The sequence below is a fragment of the Sturnira hondurensis genome, unplaced genomic scaffold (assembly GCF_014824575.4).
Source record: "Sturnira hondurensis isolate 20B ecotype Veracruz unplaced genomic scaffold, ASM1482457v3 Scaffold0008723, whole genome shotgun sequence".
Classification (NCBI taxonomy): domain Eukaryota; kingdom Metazoa; phylum Chordata; class Mammalia; order Chiroptera; family Phyllostomidae; genus Sturnira; species Sturnira hondurensis.
In genome coordinates this window covers 5,362,327-5,374,830 of record NW_028081354.1, presented here as the reverse complement: position 1 = coordinate 5,374,830, position 12,504 = coordinate 5,362,327, and the positions used below count along the sequence as shown (strand labels likewise).

The 12,504-nt window shown below is 54.7% G+C and overlaps 2 protein-coding genes across 6 annotated transcripts in view; one reads left to right on the top strand and one right to left on the bottom strand.

Annotated features, from left to right (window-relative positions):
• NISCH (nischarin) overlaps positions 1 to 2,242 on the bottom strand; it is a 46,165-nt gene extending 43,923 nt beyond the window's left edge. For all 5 annotated transcript variants that reach the window (XR_005067843.1, XM_037055755.1, XM_037055756.1 and 2 more), the window contains exon 1: positions 2,009 to 2,242. Coding sequence is in view for 4 of the 5 variants with exons in the window: in XM_037055755.1 (XP_036911650.1) it covers positions 2,009 to 2,104 (96 nt within the window). In the remaining variant the exon portion in view is untranslated. The remainder of the gene's footprint in view (positions 1 to 2,008) is intronic.
• A 1,515-nt stretch (positions 2,243 to 3,757) lies between these two features.
• On the top strand, positions 3,758 to 6,688 carry TNNC1 (troponin C1, slow skeletal and cardiac type). The gene is made up of 6 exons (XM_037055770.1): positions 3,758 to 3,851; positions 5,265 to 5,295; positions 5,499 to 5,645; positions 5,910 to 6,024; positions 6,253 to 6,389; positions 6,476 to 6,688. The coding sequence occupies exons 1-6, from the start codon at positions 3,828 to 3,830 to the stop codon at positions 6,505 to 6,507; spliced, it is 486 nt and encodes a 161-aa protein (XP_036911665.1). The 5' UTR covers positions 3,758 to 3,827; the 3' UTR covers positions 6,508 to 6,688.
• The last annotated feature ends 5,816 nt before the right edge of the window (positions 6,689 to 12,504 follow it).

Sequence of the window (12,504 nt, the reverse complement as noted above, 5' to 3'; positions counted from 1 at the left end):
CTGCTCTTGCCCACCAGCCTCTGCACCTGACTCCTGCTGTGCCTACCCACTGTGCCCCAGGGCACTCTCTCAGCCTCCTGCATGGCCTACCCACTGGATCTGGCAGGTACACGAGATAAGTCTGTGGTTCTGTCCAACAGTGAGAAACAAAAAAGGTGACTATTATGGCAAGGCATCTCTTTATTTTGCTTCCATTCTCCAGATAACCCAAAGCCCAATCCAACCAGAGCTTCAGGTAAGGGCACCCTTCCGAGGGAGGCAGAAGAGGGCTAGGTCTAGCAGTGCCAGCTTTTCTGCTATTTTTCCCCAGGGACCCTGCCTATATCCCAGAAACAAGCCTTTTTCCAACCCTTTCAGCTGGTTAACAGCTGTGATTTCTGTTGCTGAGCCAAGAGTCAAAGCACTAAAAAGCCAATGGGGAAGAGGTGGAGGGAGGGGAGAGTGGTGACAGACTATCAAGGCAAAATGGCTTAGAGGTTAGGGGACTGGGCCGTGGAGTTAAGGAAAACCTAGGTTCAAAACCTGGCTCTTGAAATTTACTGGCTGTGTCTTATGTATGAATCACTTACATAAGTGACTGGGAGCTTAAGTTTTCACTAAGCCTCAGTTCCTCCATCATAAAATCTGATAGGTTTAAGAATGAAACAAAGTAATGCATACAAAATGCTTTGTGCAGGGCCTGACCTGCAGCAAGTGTTCAATGAAAAGGAAGGTGTGTTAATAATATTCAACTCAGCACACCCAGAAACAAAATGGTAGGGTAGGCCTGGGATCACTCACCTCCTCTCGCCCATTCAGAGGAGGGGCTCAGCACTGTGGAGTAAAGAGAGCTCTTTTGAGCTGACCATCCAGCTCAATGCAGCTTGTGGTTGTTGGACAGCCGACCATAGGATTAGAGAACTCAACCCTCACCTAAAGGAGGACCCCTGGTCCTAGTGCCCCACCCCTTTCTGCAGCAAGCAGGGAAGGGAGAGGAGAAAATAATCAACAGAACTGATGCCTCCACATAGAAGCAGCCATTTCTCTAGGGCTGGCCTGTTGCTCCAGGATGCACCGTCAGACCCTCTTCACAGCCTGGTAGCTTCCCTCCCCCTTCCTCCGTCTTAAGGAAGAAGGAATGACCCTCTTGAGGAGGGTTAGGATGAGAACCAAGGTAAAAGGGCAAAGGCAGGTGTAAAGGCTCCCCCACTCTAGGAACAAAAGACAGGTTGCTGGGAGGTGCTCAGTAAGCCCCCACCTCAGGCTGCCTATCAGGCCCTAGGCCTGGCGTCCAACCCATCACAGTCGGGAATAACACCCCCCCTTCCCGCCAACCATTCCTATCCACCATCTCTTCCAGTCTTGAAGTGTGCGTTTATGTATGTGTGTGTGTGTGTGGGTGGGTGGGGGCTTGCAGCCTCAACATGCTCCCAAAGTCATGCAGACCCGTCAGATTCCTGGGTCTTGCATTTTTAGCCCCGAGGGATACCCCTCTCCCCCGTATATGAGATACATCCCTCCTCCTTTCTTGTCTTTGCCTGATCCCCAGGACCTCAGGACCCCAAATCCGCCCTTGTTTCTGAAGCAAATCTCAACTGCGACCCTAAGCTCCCCACATCAAAACCCTGCTCCCTCTCCTACATGGAAGGCAGGGTTCTTCGAATTCCATTCATCAGACACCTCTCCCCTAATCCCCCTCCTCCTGGACCCCCTGTCTTATCCTTCCAGGATGGCGCCCCTCCCGGCCTAAAGAATCTAGAGGCGCCTCCTCCACATCTAAACCTCCCTCCTCCCCAACCCCACCCTGCTTTCCTGAACAAGTACCCCTTCCCCAAACCTCTCCCTGGGATTCTTCCCGGACCTACGCGGCCGACATCCCTCTCCCAGACACTCCCATCCAAGCAAAATCGCGGGCCCGTTACCCTTAGCCCCCTGGTCGTGGAGCCCAAACCTCCCCCCCAACCCCCACGACTCGGATTTCGAGTTCCAGCCACCACGCCCGGTTCGGGCATCCGCGCCCTCAGCACACCGTATATGTGTCCACGAGCTCAGAGCCCACGACGCGCGCCTCCTTCGCCGGCTCGGCCTCCCGCTCGGGCCCGAAGCTGCGGGACACGGTCGCCATATTCCGGGCTCCACGGCCGCCCGGCGCAGACAACTAGCAGCAGGGGGCGGGGTCAGCGTCCCATCGCGCCCGGGTCCCTACGGTCTCCCGACCCCACCTCCGTCGGGCGCCACACCGCCATCTTGGCCCCACCGCTTCCTCGCGCCTTCGCCCCGCCCCTCGCGCGTATTTTGACAGCAACCATTCTAGTTGCGCTTGCGCAGACTCGCGGGCCTTTCCGCTTGCGTAATCTGTACCTGGTTTGCGTAGCCTGCTGCACTCTTTTGCTGCTAGGGAGAAACTGAGGCCCTTGGCGGGTAGCTTTGGGCAACACCATTTGGTACCTGGGAGGGAGGACAGAAGGCCTGGCACCTTCCTGGCTACTTGCAGCAAGTCACTGCTCCGTCCGGCCTCTGTGTCCTCCTCTGAAAAAGAGAGGAAATAATGTCCCCTCAGCAGGCTCTTTCATGCAGGTCATGGAAGTCGCAGTAGCAGTGCTTGACTGTCCATTCATGGTTGCCATCAGTGACCTGGATGATATAAACCTTGCCATCAGCTGGCTCTTGGCCTCATTATCTTTCTGTAGGTCGAGAGGGTTGAAGAAGATACCAGGTGTGCTTAGATCCCAGAACAACACTGGCCAGTTGTTAGTCTTTCCAAGACTCGATATCCTCTGTCATGTGGGCTGCTGGAGAATTGAGTGGGTTAGTTCAAGAAGTGTCCTGGCTTGCAAGTCAAGGGGGGTATTATAGTTCTCTAGAGAAAAGTCAGTGTGGGGCAGCAGGGTGAAGATGGAAGGAAGGCATATGTGCTGGCCATTGGGCGCAAGGATCCTAGATGGTGTCCTACTACAGCTTGAAATGAGGGAGGGGACAGACTGTCCCCGAACCCAGGAATTATAGTGTTGGAATAAGAAGCACAGGCACAGAGACAGCCCTAACCCAGGGGAAGACCCAGACCTAGAAGAAGGTGGTGGTAACTCAGCTGGATGGGAAGGGGAGAATCTGGCATAGATGGGGCATCTGTAGACATGTTTGCTGGATGATTGAATGCAGCTGGCCCAAGCCCGGAGCTAGTACTGCTTGGATGAGATGAGAAGTCTGGAGTGTGGTTCCTGTAGCACCCCTGTCTGAAGGAACCAGACCATTCTATCCTAATGGGGACCAGTGACTTCTCCACCAGTTCCACAGCGCTGTACTCTGAACTTAGCATAAGAAGCTTCTCTTAGCAGGGCACTATACTCCCAAGCCTCTCCTTGCATGCAATTGCCCCCTACTGCAGAGAAGTTAAGTTGAGGCAGGGGCTGCCAAGTCAGCCAGACTTTGGGCAAGTCACCCCGCCCTCCAGAATCCTCAGTTTCCTTATCGGAAAAATGGGAGTATCACCCACTTCCCTGATCGAATGGGAGGTTAAGCAGCTGTGTGTAGGAACCTGGCCTGGACCCCACTACTTTGCAGTTTCTGTCCTAGGTTCATGTTTTTATTCACTGAAGAAAACGTTCCAGAGAGTACCCTCAGAAACACAGGGGAACAGAGGGAAAGAGACCTGGTCCTTACAGCTCTACATCTTCCTGCCCTGGACAGAGGACACAGGGACTCAGGCCAGCCTGAGATCGCCAGTGCTGGGGGAGGGGGTGGAGGATGCTACATGCAGGGGTGGGCTGGGCCCGGAATGCAGCTGGGCAGGGCTATTTAAGCCCAGGGCCTCCTGGCAACTTCAGCAGCCTGCCCTCTGAGCCGACAGCATGGATGACATCTACAAGGCTGCGGTGAGGGACTGGGATTGGTGGGCCCACTGGGGAGTCATTCAGCTCAGGATGGGGGGCACAAGGTCACCCCAGGGAAGTGGTGGGGACCCAGGAGAGGCCCTCAGGGGGATGGTGGGCAGTGGGTCTGGCGTTCTGGGGTATAGATTGGAGAGGAGCTGTCAGAGTGGGTAGAGGAGGAAGTCCCACCTTTGGACATTGTGTCTGCCTCTGTCTCCAAGTGTCTGTAGTCTGTGTCACTGTCTCTCAGCCATATCTCTCTGCATTTGTGTCTTTGGTCTCTGGACCTTTGCCTTTCTTGGCGTCTTTCCATCTTTTTGTTCTGAGCTGTCTCTGAGTCTATCACTGTCTCCTTGTCCCCACACCCATTTCTGCCCCTCGAATTCTGCTTCTCATACACTCACAGTCCCCTCAGCCCTCTCCAGCCCCTGGGCTGGCTGAGGTTGTGGAGAGGGTAATAAGGGTTTGTGAGGAGGAGGCTGCAGAGCCAAATCCTGAGCTGGGGAAGGGGCTTTGAAGTTTGAGGCAGGCAGGGAAGGCCTGGGCATGGGGGAGAGCCAGGGAGAAGGAACAGAGGCCGAAACTCCCATCTGGCATGGGGGCTTAGGGCTCAGTGGCTTAGCTGGGGGTTATGGCTGGGGAGTGGTCACCTCAAGTCCCTGTAGCCTACTGGGGTCACTGAGGGGCTTTATATGCTATGCCATCTCAGGAAGGGTTAGTTTGCTGACCTCCCCATGTCCCACAGACAAGGACATCTGGCACAGACAGCTGTCCCCAAAGGAACCCCTCTCTCAGCCCCGGAATTGTGGTCCCAATGCTGGCTCTGGGGGTGCCTATCGTGCAGACATCCATAGAGCTGGGGGAGCAGCCCTCTGCCCGTGTCCATACAAGGCCTGTCAGGCCCGGGGACTAATTTTGGCTCCTGAGGCACCAGCAGGCCAGGGGGCCAGATAACGCTGCCCCACCCCCTGCATGCCAGAGTCCCCAGAACAATCACCAGGTTTAACTTTGTCCCCCGTTAAAAATAGCCTAGTGTCCACCCTGGTCAGGTTACAGTGAGTGGCTTTACCTACCCCCACACTGGTTTTATTGTCCCAACCTGAGGGACAGCTGTCCCTCGGACTACCCAGCTTGGGTTTCAGCAGGGCAGCCGGTAGGGCATTGAGTGGTCACTGACTATTGTTACTCAGGGTCACCTTAGTCCTGGAGTGGGTGCCCACCTGTCACCCCGGCCCTGAGTCTCAGTGAGGCCAGCTGGGTCACTGAAGGGCTTTGAGGGCAGGGAGGGAGGACCGAGGCCTCCTCTCCATGACCTGGAAATGGCCTGCCTCTTCCTGAGTCGTCCTACCTGCGGAATGGGTTGGTTTCCTCAACAGTGGCTGGAGCCTGAGTCCTGAGACCTTGTTTCCTCTCTAGGTAGAGCAGCTGACAGAAGAGCAGAAAAATGGTGAGTGCCCCAACACACAGGGTGGGGCTGGGGGAGCATGAGGACCCTGGGCTGGAGACCAGAGCCTGGGGTCTCCCTTGCTGTGACCATAGAGGTCTCAGAGGGAAGTGGGCAGGTTGGTAGGTGGCCCCAGGGTTCTAGCCTTCTGGGGTCCTGGCTGCTGAGCCCTGGCCACTCTGCTCCCCTGCCCCTGTTGGACACAGAGTTCAAAGCAGCCTTTGACATCTTTGTGCTGGGCGCCGAGGATGGCTGCATCAGCACCAAGGAACTGGGCAAAGTGATGAGGATGCTGGGCCAGAACCCCACACCTGAAGAGCTGCAGGAGATGATCGATGAGGTGGATGAGGATGGTAAGCCCCTCTACCCCACCAGGCCCCAGGCCCATAGCACCCCAGTTCACTGGGGACCCGAATCCTGACTCTGCCAATTTTTACTCTGTACTCTTGAAGTAGCTGTTGAATCTCTCTGAGCCTTGATTGTCTCATACATAAAACAACCACCTTGCCTCAGGGAATTGGTGTGTAGTTGCAGTGATAATACCAAAGCCTAGGGTCAAGGCAGATGCTAGGCTTTCTGACCATCCCTCTCCAATGGCCATGCCTTCTAACCCCCAGGCAGTGGCACAGTGGACTTTGATGAATTCCTGGTTATGATGGTTCGGTGCATGAAGGATGACAGTAAAGGGAAATCTGAGGAGGAACTGTCTGACCTCTTTCGCATGTTTGACAAGTGAGTGGGTGACCCTTGACCTCTGACCCCAAATCTAGCAGAGCTGGGGAAAGGGACAGTCTTATGACCTGCAAGCCTCAGTTTTCTGTTCTGTGCAATGGGGGAGTGGGATGCCTCATTTCCCAGTGGCTCTGCTCTGCCCCCTGGGTCATGGGTGGGGCTGGCTCTTCTTCCCTTGGCCCCCACCCCTCTGAGATAGGCTCTGAGACCTCTCTTGCCCCCACACAGAAATGCTGATGGCTACATTGACCTAGATGAGCTGAAGGTGATGCTTGAGGCTACGGGTGAGACCATCACGGAGGATGACATTGAGGAGCTAATGAAGGATGGTGACAAGAACAACGATGGCCGCATCGACTATGATGGTGAGGGATGGTGCACTGGATCTCCTACTGCCCATGCCCTGCAGGTTCTGACCCAGCTCTGACCCATACTTGCCCTCTCTCCACAGAATTCCTGGAGTTCATGAAGGGGGTAGAGTAGATGCCGACCTTTGACCTTCCCTCAGAGCTGCATGTTCTACCTACCAACTCCAGCAGGGCCCTGGGGTAGGGCAGGGGGCCTGGGTCTCCAGGTTGGGATCCTGGGCATGTCCTTGACCAAGGGCCCTCTCTGACTCCTCAGCCCTGTCCTAGGGAATGCAAATAAAGCTCTGCTCCCTGGAGGCCTGGTGTCTTGATTTCCTTCTGGGTTGGGGAGGGGTAAGCTGTAGACATTTCACCAGCTAGTGTTTACTCCTTCCATGAGGACCACTTCCTTCCCTGTCCCAGAGCCCTTGCTCTGACCATCCCTGTAATCTGTCTTCTGCAGGAAGAGTTGGGTTAGATCAGAGACTACCATGCTGCATACCCAACTGCTTCCTTTCTATAACAGCTGATGCCCAGGCCCTATCTCCAGCAATTCAGCATCCAGCCTTTGTGGTGGCTCAGGAATCTGTGTTTCACAAGCTCCTGGGGGCCATGGCTTTGGTCAGCCAGTTGGCAGCCAGAGGTCCTGTACTTGGAGGGAGGAATAACTACAGCACCCAACCAGGCCCTGGATGCCCCTTGGCATAGCAGCCGCAGCTCCCTATCGGCTCCGGTTGGGGAGAAGCAGAGCACTGTAGGGCCCAATGGGCCTGCAGCTCTAGTCCATCTGCCACTCACCTGGATTTCCCTTCGGTAACATTGACTCCCAGGGATCAAGGGGTATATCATCTACTCTATCTTCCCTCACCCATGTGACGAGTGAGGACCCTGGGGCCCAGAGAGGCACAGGGACCTGTAAAGGTCATCCAGCGAGCCTGGGTGAGAGCAGAGCCACGTGGCTCCCAGTGAGGGCTCTGTCTAATGGACCAGGTCCGGCAACCCACTTTCCCTCCCTGACGGGGAATGGAGGCTCAAAGCCTGGTGACTTTCAACTTAGTGGGGCAATCCAGGCTGGAGCTGCAGCCAGAAGAGTGATGCTGGTCTGGGGAAGGAGGAGTTGCTGCAAGGAAGTGGAGGTGTAAGCTGTTGTGCTTCCCGGAGGGACAGCTGCCATCATATCTAGGCTCCAGCCAGAATGTCAGCAGCTGTCCTTGCTCCACCCAGCCACTCCACAGCCTCCCCACCTGTGCCCCAGCTTTGGCATTCCCCAGACAGGCCCAGCATTCCAGAGATGGTCTTAGAATTCTGGAGATGCCTCCAGTGGAGGCCGGAGCTGGCAGAAGACCACAGAGAGACCTGTGGGGAGAAGAGATGGATCCCCTCAGGCCTGCCCTTGGGAGCTGGAGGACTCAAGGACCTACATGTGTACCCAGGAATGATGATATATCAGGAGAGGAGGCAGGGCTACAGTGGGCAGCACCACTGACCAGTGCGCTGTTTCATGATTTAGTCACCCTACTATGTGTGTGGCACTGGTTGGATGCTGGAACCCTTCAGAGAGAGGCCCAGTTCCAAATTCTGTGAAATTTATAGTCACTTCAGAAAAGACAAAGAGAGAGGTGAGTTCAATGAGGAAACCAGCACACTGCAGGAATAAGAATTGCAGAGGTGTGGTGGCCATGAGATAGAGCAGTCTGGGAAGGCTTCCTGGAGGAGGTGACACTGAGCTGAGGCCTGAAGAACCACAGGAAACCAGCCATGGGAGGGCATAGGGAAAGAGACTGGAGCATTTCAGGAGCAGAAAGGCAGCCTCAGCAGCCCTAGAGTGAGAAGGCCTGGTGGCTCTCACCACAGTGGGGCAGGAGGGGTAGGGCAAGAAGGGTGGAGGAAGGTGCATGGATTCAGGGAATATTTGGAACTAGAAGGATTGAATGGGAGGTGTGGGAAAGTAGAGGGTCAGAGATGACCTTTCATATCAAGGATGAAGCTGCTGTTTCCTGATGTATAGAAGCCAGGGGGAGACACAGGTTCTTGGCAGTGGGGTATTAGAAAGTGGAGGTTTCCTTTAAATTTAAACAAATTTTTTAAACTTTTCTTTAGTTCTTAAAAAACTATTGATTTTATTTTTTAGAGAGAGAGAAGGGGGGAGACAGAAACATAGCTTTGTTGTTCCACTTATTTATGCATTCATCTGTTGTTTCTTCTATGTGCCCTGATGGGACTGAACCTGTAACCTTGGCGTATCAGGACATCGCTCTAACCAACCAAGCTGCCAGCCAGGGCCTACATTCTTTCATTTTGAAAGAAATTCCAAACTTGCAAAAATAGTACAAAGAACTCCCATTTGCACTTCACCCAGCCAATTATTTTGTAGAATCTCACACAATTTGGGCCTGCCTGGGATTTCTTCCGGACTAGATTAGGTTAGGCATTTATGGCAGGATCATCACAGGGGAAATGGAGAGTCCTTCGTCCTTGTCAAAGTTGAGATGCCTCTGGAACAGGATGTGGGGATGTCAAAGCAGCGCTGGAGACAAGAAGAGAGCAGAAGGAGAGCTATAGACTCACGTGTCCTCAGAGTAAGAAATGCTTTCCCAGCCCTGGTCCTGCATGACACCCCAGGGAGAGGTGGCCCCGGACTGTGTGCCGGGCATCCCACATGGGCAGTCTCAGGGAAGAGACGTGGTCGACGAAGTGGGAGAGACCCTGGTGAGTGAGGAGCCTCAAGAGCCGGGAGAAGGGAAGAGGCATGAAAGACAGATGATGGTCCTGGCCTTAGGGAACTTGGAGGCCCCCGAAGCCTTGGCCACCCGGATGTAAGGGTTTCACTGGAGCAGTGGGATGGAAACCTGGCTGGAGAGGACCAGAGAACTGAGCAAGGTAAAGAGGAGAGGGAGAGTGTGGACAATACTGGTGAAGTTTTGCAAATGCTCAGGAAACAGAGAAATGGATGGGAGCCGAAGGGAGATGTGAGTCCAGGGAAGCTTATTTAAGGAGGGGGGAATCAGAGAATGGCTTGTATGCTGATAGAAAACCCAGTGAAACTGAAAAGGGGCAATCCAAGATGCAGGGCAGAGTTGCAGAGGGTGAGAGGAACAGGCTTCTGGGAGTGTTTTAAGGGTCTGGGTATTGCACTGGGCCTTGACCCAGGCTGGGCAAAGAGAAAGGGGGTGCAAGGCACTGAGGGAAGAATTGTGTGAGTGGTAATACTGAGGGTAGGAGGCGAGTCCAGATGAAGGGATGTTCCAAATGGAGATGGAAAAATTCACATCCTTATTGGTGGTGAGTTGCAGAATGGGTGGCTGAGGTGGGGAGAAGAGAAGGACAAGGACCTAAGAGTCCAGGGAACAAACAAGCTGTGTGGGATGCTGATAGAATAGGGGGAGAACAAGAGCTCTCTGTGAATGGAACAGGAGGATAATGGCCAGCTACAAAGAGGGTGCATGGGCAGGTTGGGGAGTGGGCTGGCTAGTGCCCTAAAGAAGAAGCCCACAGGGAGGGAGCCTTATGGGATCATTCCAATATCTCTGTTCTAGAATGAGGTTGGTGGGGGAAGGGCTGGGGCATCCTTCCTTCTGAGCATTCTCCACTCCCCACCCAGAATGGGAGAGGCAGGGCTGTGACACTCCACGTATCTGCCTGGTAGCATCTGATGCATGAACACATATCACACAAGCTCCCATCAGCACATGGCATTGAGCTGTCATCTAGTTCTGACAGTTTCGCTTCCTTCACTTTTCTCCATTTGTTCTGGGCTCTGTCATTCTTCGTGTGGATAGTGCTTCCTTCATGAAGCCTCCCTAGATTTCCCCCAGCATCTCCTGAAATGTCTCTGGTTGGAACCTCTCTCACTGCATCTGCCTCTTCATGTTATGATTGCCTGGTTATTGTCCGCTGCCCCCAAGAGGCTGCAGTTTCTCCAGGGTGGCCCTGCTGACCTGCAAAGGGCCTGACAGAGCCTACGACTTTGGGACCTCCAGTAGTTCCCACTTTGTCCAGTAGATGGCACAAGATGCATGTGGCTGGGTTCACAGATTCTTGGGCACCCCTGGGTCTATTTTCCATCTGCAGCCTGCAAACAGGACATTTACAGAAGATCCTTTACTTTCCTCCCCGACTGGAAAACTGAGGCCCAAAGAAGGAGAGGACCTGCCTGAGGCCGTGTAACAAATTAACCTTAGATTTTTGGCTCCCAGCCCTGGCTCAGGCTGTGTGGAGGGGGCTGCTCCCACATTCTGCTCCAGTAGATCCAGGCCTCCCCTGCAGCCTCAACTGGGCATCTGGCTGAGCTGAGACCCTTATGGTGAGCTGGCAGGCTGAGAGTTGGGCCTCTGCCCAGAGCCTGTGGCTACATGCTGGTTGAGGAGCTGGCTGTCTGGCTTAATCTTCAGGCAGATATTGTCCCCCATCCCGGGCTATCTCCTGGAACATCTCTCCAGGGAGTTGGAAGCAGAGGGGCATCACCCCTCTGTGGGACCAGGATATAATCACCATCATGGCAGTCCCTGCTCAAGCATCAATTTACACAGTCTGTTAAACCCAAGGTGACTGGTCCCTGGCCCTGGATGGAGACAGAGACCCAGAGAGGGAGGAAGGGGTTTGGCCAAAGTTATCCAGTGGAGTAAGAGACATGTGGTCTGAGGTTTGTCACTGGCCTCCCTGAGTAACGCCTTGTGCAATTCCAGGTCAGAGTGCCCCCTGGGAGAAGCCATGTGTATGTCAGGGGGATGTGGGGGCAAGCAGACAAGGTTCAAGATTCCTGGGTCCCTCTCATGCTTACTCAAGGGGCCGACCTCTTTACCTTCCAGGGATGAGATGGGGAGGAGAAGTGGGGTTCAAGTAACATCCCCAAGGGCCCCAAAGCAAAAAAGAATCCCAGGAAAGGGCAGGGTGGATGGGGCCTGTTTTCTGCCTGCTGTGTTGCCTGGGGCTAGTTCCTTCCCTCTCTGAGCTCTCAATCTGAGACCACAGTCTGAGGGCTTGGGCTGATTCATTAGGGAGGCATAATTTGCAGGAGTTTCTAGAATTCTGGGAGTTCCAACTCTGGCTCAAGGTTGAAAACTTTTTTGCTCCCAGGGCCTCAGATTCCGAGTGTGGGGGCCTGGGGCAGGTGGAGTGGCAGCTGTTGGGGGACACAGACTAGAACTACTGTAGGACAGGGGGCCCTCGGCAGACCCTCGCTTTGCCTCACTGCAGCCCTTCGGTCTCCTCTCCTCCATGTTCCTCTCTGTGGTTTTCTTGCCCCCTGGATCTGAGCTCAGGGCAGAGGGAATGGGGATGCGAGTACCCCAGCTTCACTCTCACTCTGGAGGGATTGTACGCATAGGGTCTATGGGGCAGGGGGAGATTCTGGGAAGAACTCACCCCTCCCTGAGTGACACCCTGAGCCCTGAGTCTCAGGAAGGAACTGAACGGCTGAGAGAGGCAGAACAATGGGAGGGTACCCTGCCCAGTGGGCTAGGATGGGGCCTGGAGATTTGATACTCATCTCTTGCCCATCTCAGATCTGTGAAGTGTGGCAAACCTCAAGCCTCCATCCAAAACATGGAGCTCCCTTGGCTGAAATGACCAGCCCCTCCCGTGTCACTTCTGCCCCCCCCAAACACACACACACACACACACACACACACGCCCTGCAGGGAAGCTGGGGAGCCAACCCAAGGCCTCAAAGGGCTGGACCTTGCTGATATCAGAGACTGGGGCTTAGAGTGAGTTTGTGTGTGTGTGTCGGGGGGGAGGGGGTGGTGGGGGGGTGGGGGGGTGGGAGGCAAGCAGGGATGTCTCTGTCAAAGCACTGGAGGGACAGAGAGCAAAGGAGAGCCCAACCAGACCCTCACTCAGCCCCGTGACCTCTGATGTCTGACTCCGGACCTCTCTTCCAGGTTATCTTCCCCTTGACATGTTGCTAGAGCCTGGAGACTTGGGTTTGTGGACATCTCTGCGTGAACTACTCACACGGCAGCTGGGAGTCTCCCCAATGGAGGGAACCCGGGCACCAGCCAATCAGAGGCGTCAACCAGGCAGTCGGGATGAAGAGAGTCAGTGCAGGTGCAAAACGGGCTCTCGCCCTTCCCTCCTCCTCCGTCTTCCTGGCCCTGGACGGGGCGGAGCCATTGCCTTATAAGTGGCACAA